This window comes from Microcaecilia unicolor, chromosome 4 (assembly GCF_901765095.1).
Source record: "Microcaecilia unicolor chromosome 4, aMicUni1.1, whole genome shotgun sequence".
Taxonomy (NCBI): Eukaryota; Metazoa; Chordata; class Amphibia; order Gymnophiona; family Siphonopidae; genus Microcaecilia; species Microcaecilia unicolor.
This window is the reverse complement of record NC_044034.1, coordinates 246,146,262-246,160,676: the sequence shown is the minus strand read 5'-3', so window position 1 is coordinate 246,160,676 and position 14,415 is coordinate 246,146,262. Positions and strand designations below refer to the sequence as shown.

At 42.0% G+C, this 14,415-nt stretch overlaps 1 protein-coding gene across 1 annotated transcript in view; it reads right to left on the bottom strand.

The window, feature by feature from the left end:
* DCT (dopachrome tautomerase) overlaps positions 1 to 10,466 on the bottom strand; it is a 44,471-nt gene extending 34,005 nt beyond the window's left edge. Inside the window, exon 1 of the mRNA XM_030199538.1 lies at positions 10,060 to 10,466. Coding sequence (XP_030055398.1) covers positions 10,060 to 10,357 — 298 coding nt within the window. The 5' untranslated portion in view covers positions 10,358 to 10,466. The remainder of the gene's footprint in view (positions 1 to 10,059) is intronic.
* Between the last annotated feature and the right edge of the window lie 3,949 nt (positions 10,467 to 14,415).

Below are 14,415 nucleotides of genomic sequence, written 5' to 3'. Positions count from 1 at the left end.
TATAAGAATACTATACCTTGACCTGAATTGGTCAATATCTCCATAGCTATAATGTATATGTGTCACTTCCCCCTCCCTTCCCCCCCGTACTCTTCCCTTCTATTCCTTAAATCCCCTCCCCCTCCTTACCCTATCCTACCCGTCCCTCCCCCCCCCCCCCTCCCTGCCTGTTGCCAGTCTCCCAGGGTAGTTTATTTAACACATGGCTGCGTGCTCGGGGTGATATCATATTTAGGTATTTCCCCCAGATACTCAAAAAACACACTTGTCGTTTAGGAGTTAGTCGAGCTCCTCGCGCTTCCCATAGCATTAACTGGTGGAACTTATTCCTCCAATACCAGTAAGAGGGAGGCATGTCCATTATCCAATGATTGAGGACGCACTTTTTCCCCACCAAGCATGCCTTACTCAGGAGTAAACGTTCTCCTTGTGTACCTATATTCCAATGACCGGGTATACTCAACAACATTCTCTCGAAAGTTAGGACTATCCGATATCCCAGCGCCTCTCCCATAAATGTGCCTAGTCTCCCCCAAAAAGTTTTGATGAATCTACATTGCCAAATGCAATGTGCTATAGTTGCCTTTCCCTGCTTGCATTTTAAGCAGATATCAGATTGTGCAACTTTTGCATGAAACGCCCGTCTCGGAGAGAAATAGGCTCTATGTAGTAGTCTAAAATGGCACTCCTGCAACTCCGCATTATGAACTATCCTTGGTGTTCCTACCACTGATTGTTGTATGTGACGGTCGGAGATCTGATGCCGTGCTTCCACACTCCATCTTTCTGCTACCTCAGTTACCTGCCTCTCCCGCTGACCTTTCTCCAACTCCCTACGGAACCAGGACACTGATACCTGCCCCAATGCATCCCCCTCTAAAAAGGCTCGAATCTTCCTTCCAAACCCAGGGGCCAAACTCTCTTTTGGATGACTCTGCACATAATATTTTAGTTGGTGATAAGCCAATATCTCAGCTGCCCCCCCTGAACATTGTTGCTGAAATGCAGCCATGGAGAGCAAAGTACCATCCTCTTGGATGAAGCTTTCTAACAGTTCTACTCCTTGCTCCCTTAATTTACGGAATACTGCATTATCCCTTCCTGGTGTAAAATCTCCATTACCATCCAATGGTAACAATATGCTACCTGCCGGGTCCTGTTCCCACATAGCTAGTAGTTCCCTCCATAAATGCCATAGCGGCTCCAACAATATACATCCTCTAATTCTGTCCGGTATTTGTCCTTTTCTCTTAATATGCAATAAATAATTTACATGCCAAGGAGAGAAATATGCCCGCTCCAACTCCACATCTGTATATGTAGTCGTACCTAAGATCCAATCTCGCAAGTGTCTGAGGAGACAGGCCTGGTTATATTCACACATGTCTGGTAACCCCAGCCCCCCCTTTCTCCAATTCCCAAGCAAGTACTGCCATTTCATTTTTGGTTTCTTCCCTGCCCAACAGAACTTAACCACCAGTCTCCGCAATGCCATTATGTCTCTTTTGGTCAACCTCAATGGTAATGTTTGCAGTACATAAAGCCATCGAGGGAAGATTATCATGCGAAACAGCTGTATTCGACCCATAAGAGACACTGGCAATACCTCCCACCTCACCAGTTGCTCCCTCGTTTCCCTCAATAACTGGGTGACATTTATATCTTGGATCTTCCTATTGTCCATGGGAAGCTGGATTCCCAAATATCGAAAGGCTCCTTGTGCCCATTTTAAGGGGAACCTGCCCCCCCATCTTTGCTTAAGTGTATCTGTGCTAGCCAAAGCCTCAGATTTCAAAAGATTTAACCGGAACCCAGAAAAGTTCCCATATTCCTCTAAACTTTCCATAAGGTGGGGAAGTGATCGCTCTGGGTCTGTAAGAAGAACTAATAAGTCATCTGCAAACGCAGCTGTCTTAAACGTGAAGTTCCTGACCCTTACTCCTCCAATATCTGTGTTGTTATGAATTTCCCGGAGGAGAGGATCCAGTGCCAGGACAAAAAGAAGTGGTGACAGTGGGCAACCCTGCCTCGTGCCCCTCCGTATCGGGAACCATGCAGACTGGAGCCCATTTGCATATATCTGAGCCATAGGGCCCACATACAGGGTCCGAATTGCCCGAGCGAAAAACCCCTCTATACCATAGGCTGTGAACACCTCAAACAAATAGGTCCAGTCCACCCGATCGAATGCCTTTTCCGCGTCGAAACTTATTAACAATGCTGGGGTCTGTTCATGTCTTATCTTCTCTAAGGCCACCCATATCCGGCGCATATTCTTAGTGATCACCCTCCCCCGGACAAATCCCACTTGTGAGTCTGCTACCAATTCTGGCAAAAATCTCGCTAGCCTGTTGGCCAAGATCTTGGCTACATATTTTAACTCAACATTCAGCAGGGAAATAGGTCTATAGGAGTCCGGCTTATGAGCTGGTTTACCCGGCTTCGGCAATACACTGATTTGGGCTCTATTAAGATACTTCGCCATCTGTCCTTGTTGTATGGCTATATTAAAGACCTTGGCTAGCAATGGGCTTATCTCTGCATTTAAAATTTTATAAAATTCATTCCTAAGACCATCAGGCCCTGGCGCCTTACCTAACTTACTCCATTTTATTACCAACTACTACTACTATTAAACATTTCTATAGCGCTACTAGACTTACGCAGCGCTGTACAAATTAACATGAAAAGACAGTCCCTGCTCAACAGAGCTTACAATCTAAATTGGACAGACAAACAGACAGCTAGGGGTGGGGAAATTGCAGTGGTGGGGTGATAAGTGAGGGTGTTGAGTAAGAGAGTCATGGTTAGGAGTAGCAAAGAGGTGGGCTTTAAGCCTAGATTTGAAGACAGCCAGAGACTGAGCCTGACGTACTGGCTCAGGGAGTCTATTCCAGGCATCAACTCTACCTCCTCCTCTGCTATTGGCGCATTTAATACTTCCGCCTCCTCCGCCGAAATCCGAGGCAAGTTTATACTATGTAAATAGGCCTCACTAGGTCTCACCAGGTCTTCCTGCTGCTTATACAGGTTTCCAAAGAACTCTTGCAGTATGTCCACTATACCCTCATCCTTATTCACCCTCCCGGCCGTGCTACTCTCCATGGTAAGTATTTTCTTAGCACTAAGCCGTTTGTGTGCTAACCTAGCCAAAACCCTCCCACTCTTATTGGCGAATCGATATAGCTGATATTTATAGTAGATGGCCGATTTCTGGGTTCTTTCCTGTAATATTTCATTTAAGGTCTGTTGAGTTTCTAACAACTGTCTTCGAATAATCAAGTCATGTTGTTGTTGCCCATATTTCTTCCGTAATGCCACCACTTGCTTCTCTAATCTAATCACCTCTCTATCTCTAACCCTTTTTTTGTATGCCAGATATGATATGATGTCTCCCCTGAGGACCACCTTTGCCGCCTCCCAGAAGAGGACTGGGTCTTCCCTATGTTGGGCATTATTCAAACTATACTCTTTCCACTTCTCCAGCAGGAAAGGCAGGAACTGTGTATCTCGGTATAAATGAGCTGGAAATCTCCAGGCTCCAAATTGTGGCCTTCCCACGCCCATCCGCAGTTGCATCCTCACCCAAGCATGATCCGAGATCATTATAGGGCCAATTTGAACCTCCTCCACCTTTGTCACTAAGTCTCTTGAAATCAATATATAATCAATTCTAGACAATGTTTGATGGGCTCTAGAAAGATGGGTGAAATCCTTGTCTACTGGATTTAGTGTCCTCCACACATCCACCAATTCCAAAGCGTCACATATCTTAACTATACCTCTTTCCTTTCTTGCCAATTCCTTCCCCGTGGGTTTAGATCTATCCCACTCTGGATCCATTACTTTATTCATATCTCCCCCCATTACCATCGGTAAATCTCCCAATGCATGTATTTTCCGTGTGATCTGTGAGTAAAATTGCCTATCATAAGTATTTGGAGCATAAACATTACAAAGCAGCAGTGGTTGTTGTTCCACTATCACATGTGCCAGGACATACCTCCCTCCCGCATCTGCCACCATTTTCTTGACCTCCACATTGATAGTTTTCCTTATTAAAATTGCTACACCTCCCTTTTTTCCCACCGCTGGGGCATCATAGACTTCTCCCACCCACCATGTTTTCAATTTTGCATGTTCCTCCCTAGTCAGGTGTGTCTCCTGCAAAAATGCGATTGACACTTTTTTATCATTCAATGTTTTCAATATCTTTTGTCGCTTAACCGGTGAGTGTATACCCCCCACGTTCCATGTCACTACCTGTAATGTTGTCATGTCACTCCTCTCTCAGCTCTGATATGCCACCAGTTGTTATCTTGCGCTCTATTATGACCGAGAGGGAGTCCCAGCTCCGCCCCCCCGGTCCAAGGTGCCTTTAGCGCCCGCAATAGTTTGCCTACCCAGGATTCTGTATACCCTACCCTTTTTGTGTGATCACATTCATCCAAAACCTCTCCCTCCCTCCCCCCCTCCCTCCCCTCCTCTTCAGCCCTCCCGTATTCCCCCCCCCCCTTTTCGTCCCTTCATGCCACTAGGCATAACTTCCTGTTACCTGAAGGCTCTGGCGCCTCTATAACTTATCAATTTTATTACCCATCTATGTTTTTCATGCGTCTCTTTTCCCTTCTACCTTCTAAGTGCTAGGTATAGTCTTTCATTTATATCCAATCAATCAGCGGTCTCAGTCTGTATACCCAACTCTCTCCTCTTTGATGCTGTTCCTTGGTATGTTTCCCTGCCAAGTATCTTGATCTCCTCCAGTGACCTGGCTCAGTAGCCAATCATCAACAGCTGATCTCAGTTCTCCAAGTCCTGACTCCGCGGACATTTACTCTCCATCCACTCCCATTTCTTTGTCAGTTAAACTCCGCTATTAATTACAAACTTTAAACTTATATAACTTGGTTCATGACATAACTCCTGCCACTCAAACAAGACTATGACTTACAGTGCTCAATATAGGTCTTTTTACTTCCACGTCTCCTGTCCAGCTCAGCCTTCACGATCTGTAGCAAGCAAGCGGTCCACATATGCGGTTGCTTCGTCCACTTTCTCGAAAAATACTGCGCGCCCATTTTCCAACAACTTTAACTTGGCAGGGTAAAGCAAACTGAATTTGTATTTGTGCCCAAAGAGTTTAGTACACAGTGGTGCAAATCCTTTTCGAGCTGTGGACACTGCCGTAGAATAATCCTGAAAACACAAGATTTTCTTTCCTTTGTATTCAAGCTGTTTGCCTGCCCGTAGCTCCTGTAAAATCATCATTTTGTGGGCATAGTTTAGAATCTTTAAAATCACCACTCTGGATCTGCCCGTGTCCTCCCTTCTCTGTCCGAGTCTATGCGCTCTTTCCACCTGCATAGCTTTCGCTAACTCCACATTCTCCAGTGTTTCTGGCAGCCATTTTTCCAAAAACACACATAAGTTCCGTTCTGGCAAAGTCTCAGGTAGCCCCAAGAGGCGTAAGTTATTTCTTCTTGATCGATTTTCGAGATTGTCAAGTTTCGATTCCACCTCTGCTAGACGTTTCTGTAATCGAGGTTGTTCTTCCGCCACCATTTTAATATCTTCCTCCGCTTGTCCGATTCTTTGCTGTGCTACTTGAAGCTCATTAAAAAGCTGTGTGTGCTTTTCTGTTAGCCCTTCTAGCTTATCCAGTATGAGCTGCAGTTTTGTTCCCACCGTTTGTTCAACCGCCGCTTTCACTTCCTCAGTGATCTCTGCGGCCCACATTGAACTAGGTGACGGCGATGCCGGCGCTGCCCTGTCCGCCATTTTGTTGTCTATGGCGCGGGTCTTATCTCTTGGGTCTTTTCGTCCCGATTTCGTTGCCATCCGATTCTTTCCAATCACCGCAAATCGCCAGGTAAACCCTCCTATCCTCCGTTTGTTTTTACTTCGAATTTGGGTGGGTAATCTCTTCTACTAGCGCTGATTTGTGAGGTCGCTTTGGAGCAGTGCTGTCTTGCGTCTTCACCGCTCCATGCCTTCACCGGAAGTCAGGAGCCCCATTTAAATGGGACTGAATCTAGTAAACTAATAACGAATTGATCCCTTTCTCCTATTGTTTCACCAGCAGAAGAGAAGAACAATGGTGTTGCAACCATTATTAGAAAAACACGAGGCATATCTTTAGTATCATACTCAATTGATACACAAGGTAAATAGGTTAAGGTCACCTTAAGCATTAAACAACAAGATCTGACTATCAATATATATGCACCTAATCGGGGCTGCCCTGAATTCTTTCTTGACATAGCTAATCAATGGACATCTGTTGTTAATTCGCCTTATATAATTGAAGGCTATTTTAATTTGATATTGAATCCTGACATACATAAATGATTCAATGCAGCTTATAGGAAAACTAAAGCTTGGCATGCAAGATGTTATTTCCGTTTAATTTAGTTGATTCCTGGAGACAGGCTCACACAATGATCGTGAATATACGTTCTTCTCTCCACATTATTTATCATAGTCAAGAACTGACTTCTCTCTAGTGAGCAACTCATTCATAAGCATGTAACACAATTTGACATCAGTTAAATTTCTATATCAGGTCATGATGCTACCATTGTTCTGAAATTAGACGGTATCACTCATACTACTAAGGGGAATTAATGGGGCTTCAATTCTGCTCTGTTGAATGAACAAGATTCTAAGGAGTATTTATTTGACTTGAATAAACCCGAAGAGACTAACTGTCCCTGTTTATGGGATACCTTCAGAGCCTATATTAGGGGCATGATAATATCATTTAATGCCAAGCTTCACAAAAATAGAAAAGAAGATATTACCAATTTAAGAATGAGATTAAAACTGAGGAACAGCTACATCAAAATGATCTTTCCAATATGTCATTAATTGTAGACTTACAAAAATTGTGATACAATTATAATACTTTATTGAGTAAATCTACAACAAATTCGGGGTCCTGTTTACTAAGGTGTGCTAGTGTTTTTAGTGTGTGCTAAAATTAGCACATGCTAAATGCTAGAGACACCCATATATTCCTATGGGTATCTCTAGTGTTAGTTCACACTAAAAATGCCAGCACATCTATAGCATGGCTTAGTAAACAGAGCCCTCAGCTTTTATGCAACCAGTCACTTATTACTCAGATAATAAATGTGAGCACCTTCTAGCTTCTTATCTGAAAAATAAAGCAGAACGCTCTCACATTACCAACATAAAAAGTGATAATGGTTCTATCCTAATCCAATGTGTGGATATTCTTCTAGATTTCAAAACCTTTAATCAACGACTTTATTCTACTGAGCTTGATGACTCTGAGGTAAAATATGACTTCCTGGAATATCTGGCACATCCAGCCTTAACTGAAGAAGAGAATGCTAAACTACATGACCTCATTACTGCTGATGAATTAGAATCACCCATTAAAAGCTTGGTCCTAAACAAAGCTCCTGGCCTCACAATAGAATTTTATAATGCCTTTCAAAAATCTTTAATTCTGTATCTCCTCTTACTTCTCCTACCTAACTGATACAGAGATAGCTACTGGATCATTTACTGAAGCTACCATTATTGTCCTGCCCAAGCCTGGTAAAACCCCACAATACATAAAAAATTATAGACCATTGTCTTTGATCAACATTGATGCAAAAATGTATATGAAGACCTTAGCATCATGTTTACAATTGGTACTACCTAAAATCATAGAAAAAGATCAATGTGGATTTATGAATGGGCGTTTTTTTAGTAACATAAAATTATTTTCTAATATCTTATCTTTGTTACCTCACACCACACAATCGCTAGTAGCTATAGATCTGGATGCTGAAAAAACTTTTGACCACATTGAATGGACATTTTTGTTTAAAATCTTACATTGGTATGGTTTTTATCCAATTTCCTAAAAATGATTAAAGGTCTGTATTCTTTACCAATGACTAGCCTGTACATCAATGGATCATTTTCAATACCGTTTAAACCTACACTTGGTACCAGACTGCCCTCTCTCATCATTTCTATTTAATATTGCTTTGGAACCTCTGTTATCAGCTATAATAAATGACCCCCTCATAAAGGTGTAGAGTACAGTACTCTCAATATCAAATTGTCTGCCTATGCCGATGACATACTGAGATAATGGTTACTCTATGTTATTCCTGACTCAATACCTTCTTTACTTGTGACTTTCAATCAATACTCATTGATATCAGGCTATAAACTAATGGACTTTAACGGTCTGCAACTTAACTTAAATACTTAGGAGTCTTTTTTTTCAGTCCCACCATTGATAAAACAATTCATTATCACACTGAACACATTCTACAGTTCATTAAGGGGGCCTTTTACAAAGGCGTGCTAGCATTTTTAGCGCAGGCTAAATGCTACAGACACCCATATATTCCTATGGGTTTCTCTAGCATTTAGCGCATGCTAAAAATGCTAGCGTGCCTTTGTGAAAGGACCTCTAGGGAACTTACCCAGAAATGGTCACCTTTGAATCTGATAGAATCTTGTGGTGGGACTGCCTGGATATGCTTAAGATGATGGTAATGCCTAAAATAAACTATGTTCTCAGTCTGCTCCCCTTGCTATTACAATCAGTCACATATCAAACCATAGAACAAATTCTCTGTAAATATTTATAGTCCAACAAAGAGCCTCATATTGCTATCAAGAGGCTTAAATGTCCTAAGGAGAAAGGCAGTGTAAACTTTCCAAGTTTTCATGACTATCACATTTCATTCCTAATACGTTAAGGCTCACTATGGCTACTTAAACAGAACGTTTCAGAGGTACCTACTTGACTACAACTTGAACAAGCACTCTTTGATTCTGTTCTCTTAAGCTTGCTCCCAACTATGACTCTGAGAAGTCACGTAATCACAATAACATTGTAACTTCAACTAATACAGCCTTTAAGGGAATCGATAATTTATCCAAGATCAAATGGATAAATCTCTATCAACACCAATCTGGAAAAATGAATTAATTAAAATACAAGGCAAATATCTTGGCAACTATGGCAAAAAACCAAAGGTGTTTGGTCTTTAGCTCATCTAGTAGAGAATACACGCTGTCTGGAGTTTTCTGACATTAAAAGGATATGTAATGTACCATCTAACCAATATTTTCAATAGCTACAACTTCACCATTATGCCATTCCTGATGTGATGAAGCTATGTAATAATCTTTCTTCAGGTAAAAGGTATTCCTTCCAAATGGTATAAATATATTTAAATGGAGAAATTTGAGAGATCCTCAGGCCCTGAAGCAATCTGGAACAACGATCTGGGATCTTCCTATCTTCCAGAAATTCGGGATTGTATCTGGGTAAACACATTTAAGTTTGTACACTCTACTGCCATACTGCAGTCCATCTATTTTGTAATACACATATCATTATGGACTCCTTACAAAAAAGCGAAAGTTAGTGCACATGAGTCTAACATGTATGGGACTTGTAAAAAAGAAACAGGTACCCTAACTTACATTATATTCTCTTGTGTCTATTTAAAGTGTTACTGTGATAAAGTATGGAGTATTATAGACATAACTATTAATCTATTAAGATCTATCTAATGTGGAATTCAAGAAGGGATAGCTTTGCAAAAGAAGAGTAATATGTTCCTCCTTCTAAGCCTTTAACACAGAGCTGCCACTTTACCCAGTTGCTCTGGGTGAGATTTTAAGCCAATACTGGAATTCTGACAATCTGAACCCGATGCATTCGAGTACCTACTGCACTGCATTGAATGCAAAGAATAATGGTCTACAAATACCATCATGCAGTGGCATGTAAATAGGAATGGCCAAAAGGTCTTCCTCTTGGAACGAGGAACTTGGTAAGAAACAATCCCCTCATTTAAACGAAACAAGCATGTATGATGCTCTTTCAGTTTGACTGACTTCTTCTAGGTAAATCTTGCCCTTAATTTGCTCGCAACTAGCCAGTTCCACCCCATCCGTTAGTAGATACTGAAGGAGAGGGGGTGAAATGGGGAGAGGGACAGAGGATCCTCTGTATCCTAGCAAGTGCTGTGTGTCTCAGGGGCCCACAACTCCCTGTGGGAAATCTGTACTTACCGGTGCACTGGCAGGTCCTGTTGAAAAATTTAAGGGGCCACCTCTCTCGGTCATCCACATTGCGAAGAGTATAGGGCCCACTCCAGGGCCTGTTGTCCACTTCTATGGCACGGCACTGACCTCGGCCTGTTAGAAAGCCACACTGGTCTGTAGGATCTGGGCCTAAGGGTGGGCAGCACTGCTTCTGCACTATTGCTTCCACAGTAGTGCATGCCCGTGGGAACTGCGCTTGTGCTGGCCTCAGCCACCAGCTGCCCAGTAAGCACAGCAGTCCCCATGAACAGAGTTTTAGCAGCATTATCCCTGCTCCCTGCCTAACCAGTACCTTGTCATTAAAAACAGGCAGCTACACTGCCTGGTAAACAGTTCTAATTTGGACAGTGGCTCCTTTGTTGCTTCAGTGTGCCTTGCATGTTCTGCATCTTATATTCACCCCTAATTGTTTATTGTATCACTTCAGAGATAGCCTAGCTGGAGAGTGAGTTTTGCCCAGAGTGGTGAAGATGTAATGAGGGGGATTAACATTGTAGGAATCCTTGTGCCTACCTCATGACACACACAAGGCAAGAAAGGAGCAATGCATTTTTTTCAGTGGGGAAGGCCACAATAGATGATTGATCTGTGACTCATCATGTGCTCTTTGAGTGTTAAATCTATTCACTGGAAAAAGCAAGCAGAAGTCTCTTTTCTCCTGACCATTTATGGTTGATTGATTTAGGCTGCTTCTTAATTAACCCCTTTAAAAACTCTTTAGAAGTCAAAATGCTATGCTGGCAAACTATGTGTTTGCTCCCTCTCTATAGCAATCTAATTGTAAGAATTTCCAGGCTGCTGTAACCACTGCATCAACTCAGGCACTGAAAGAAACAGGAAAAATATTGTAGAATCAAATCTCCTTCCCCAGAGCAGTGCAAAAGAGCAACAACAACAAAATATATATATATATATATATTTTTTTTTTTTTGGGGGGGGGGGGGGCGGGGAGGAGAACAGAATGGAAACTTGAATACTCTAGGTTTTTTTTTTGGCAATTCCAACATGTAAGCAATCTAAGTTTTATTTGAACTATATTTTTTAAAATTAATTTTCATGTTCAACCATTACACAAAACATTGCATGTCCATGAATAAAAGAGTATACAACAGACAAAAAGTAACAGCATAACTGCATTCATATAACAAAATAAAATATAATATAGTACGACCCCACAGGAACACCTCTCTCATGTCCCTGATAACATGTTTTATTCAATTTGACAAAGAACTGGCCCGATAAATTTGGAATAGTAAAAGATCCCACTTAGCTTTTAAAATTATGAAATCTTATCGGTCGGCTCAACTACAGGTCTTAGCTTAATTGGATTCATCTAGAGAGTATTGCAGTAGGACTACCAGATACAGAAACATTATTATATATGCCAAGGTATAAGATTAGATCGGCATGGAAAGCAAACATTGTAAGAATAACAACTCACACCCAGATTTCACTAAGGGGGTCTTTCACTAGGCCACGGTACCATTTTTAGCTTGTGGTAGAAATTAGCTGGTGGTAAATGCCAAGACGCCCATTATATTCCTATGGGCTTCTCAGTGTTTACCACCATCTGATTACTACTATGAGCTAATGGGTTAGTAGTACATACCTCCTATATTCCTATGGGCGTATCGGCATTTACCGCCAGCTGATATCTAGTGTGAGCTAAAAATGCTAAGGGAAGAATAGTGAACAACAGAATCATTTAAGATCTGCATTGCAGGATTAATAGTAACTAGTATAAAAGGCCCGTTTCCGAAACAAATGAAATGGGCGCTAGCCAGGTTTTCCTCGTAGTGTGTATGTTTGAGAGAGTATGTGTATGAGTGACTGTGTGTGAGAGAGAGAGAGAGAGAGAGAGAGAGTGACTGTGCATGAGAGAGAGAGAGAGAGAGAGAGAGAGAGAGTGACTGTGCGATTGTGTGTCAGAGAGAGATTGAGACTGGGTGCTTGTGTATCTGTGAGTGAGTGTGTGTGTTTCAGAATGACTGTGTGCGAGTGCATATGTTGGATACAGTGAGTGTGAGAGTGTTCACACAGATACAGTGTGTGTGACAGAGAGAGAGTGTGGTTCCCCCCTTCTCCCTTCCCCCTCCTACCCTTCCCTTCCCCTTTGTCCCCCCTCCTCTTCCTCCCTCCTCTTCCTTTCCCCCTTCCACCCCTGTCTGAGTTCCAGAAACCCCTCCCACTTCTTCCCATCTGAGTTCCTGGACCCCCCCGCCACCTCTTCCCATCCGTCCTCTCCCCCCGTTTGTGTGGAAGGCTGTGTTTTGATTTGGGGGGGGGGGGTTGAAGTGGTAGACGACTTGTTTGAGGTACTGGAGACGTCGGGACTGTGGGTAGTTTTTTCTTGTAGGGCGTTTTGTAAGGATGCTGCTCATACCAGGAGCTGGAGCATGGGCCTGAAAATTGTAATCTCCTTCCAGCGATGTTCGTCGTCTTTGTGCTGTTCAGAAAGTGACTGCTTGTGCTGCTCATTCTCCTCCCTTGTCCCCATGCAGTTGTTCGTGCTTGTTCTATTTCGCGAAGCGTTTGACGTCAGGTTTCATTGCGTAGCAGCGGTTCGGCGATCCCTTAATTGTCATCTGCTGGTAGCGATGCGTTTCGTTGTTGTTATTGCTCCGCCCTCAATGTCATCATGTTTGACGCAAGGGCGGGGCAAACACTCATGGGCAAACTTCGATCTACACCACCATGGATTTAGAACGTTGGGACTTTTGGAGGCTTCATTAGAACGTTGGAGGTGTGTTTTATATAGAAAGATATTGTATGAATAGAATACTCCTGTATTTCTTCAGAGAGCACATGGGAATCATAGTGAATGGTATGAGTGTGGAAGAATGTTAGAAGTGTGAAAGTTAGGGCAAGTAGGAGAACCAGGCAGAATGTTTTGCAATATTATTGTGAAAAAAATCTTTTAAAATTAATGTTTTAGAATTATTTTGATACTAATAAAGAAGAATTAATAATTCATATTGTAGTTTCTTAGAGAATACAGATTTAAATGTAGTAACTAGAGTGAAAATTTGGAATCTCATTTTAGCAGAAGATGTATCTTTATTGTGGATATCCTGAAAGCCTGACTAGCCATGTGATCTCTGAAGACTGGGTTGAAAACTACTGCTCTAGACTGCTCATCAAGGGGAGATAAAAACACAGAGCACAGACAAGCCAAAGAGGCCCAGAGCAGGAAGGAATAATCTTCTGCTGTATGCTTCCATAACTTATGTGTGAAGAACCAGAAAACTCACCCAGGTAGGTGAAGGTCTCATTCCAACATTGTGTCAATTGTGGCCTGAAAGGAGCTAGGCCTTTTCTTGTTTAATGCTGATCTAAAGCTGATATGCCTGTACAGATGTGACTTTTTGTAGCCTGGCAGATGCCAATCTATTTTAATAGATGGAGCTGAACTGTAAGATTATTTATGCTTACTCCTGACTTTCCAGGCCTGTGAAGAGGCTTCTGTGTTTATCTATTTGCAACAAGCCTTTAGAACATGGAGTGGCCTAGTGGTGGTGGACTTTGGTCCTGAAGAACTGAGTTCAATTCCCGGCACAGGCAGCTCCTTGTGACTCTGGGCAAGTCACTTAACCCTCCATTGCCCCATGTAAGCCGCATTGAGCCTGCCATGAGTGGGAAAGCGCGGGGTACAAATGTAACAAAAAAAAGAGTACACTGAAGCTCATGCTATCACAGTAATCTAAGGAAATACCTTTTCACAGAAAGTATGGTGGATGTGTGGAATCAACTCCTGGTGGAGGTGGTGGAAACAAGGATTGTGTCTGAATTTAAGAAAGCTTGGGACAAGCATGTGAGTTCTCTTAGGGAAAAGTGGAGATAATGATCGCTGTGGATAGGTAGACTGGATTGGCCATTTGGCCATCATGTTTCTATACATATTGCCTATACAATCTGCCTATCCATACCAACTCTGTGTTTGTTCCATGCGTTTTTGAATTCAAATATAATCCTCTTCTTCACCCACACCACTCGGAGGCTGTTCATTGCACCCACTACTAGTACAAAACCAGTAGCTTCTTTGGTTTCTAGATTTTACTTTGCATTGTTCTTCCTCTGTCTTTCTTCTTTTTCTTTTTAGAAGGTTTCCAAATCTGATATCATTCTCTCCATACATTTGTTTCTTTACTCCTTTTTTTTTTTTTGCATAATAAGTAGCATATTTTTTTTCTTAGTTGGATTTTCCTGTTGCATCTAATAGACAGGATTGGTTGTTTATGTGTGATCATCATCAAAATCTGTTTATTTTGTTTACTATGTATTTTATATATTTTGAATCTTTGGATTACATGTTTAAGGAGTTTG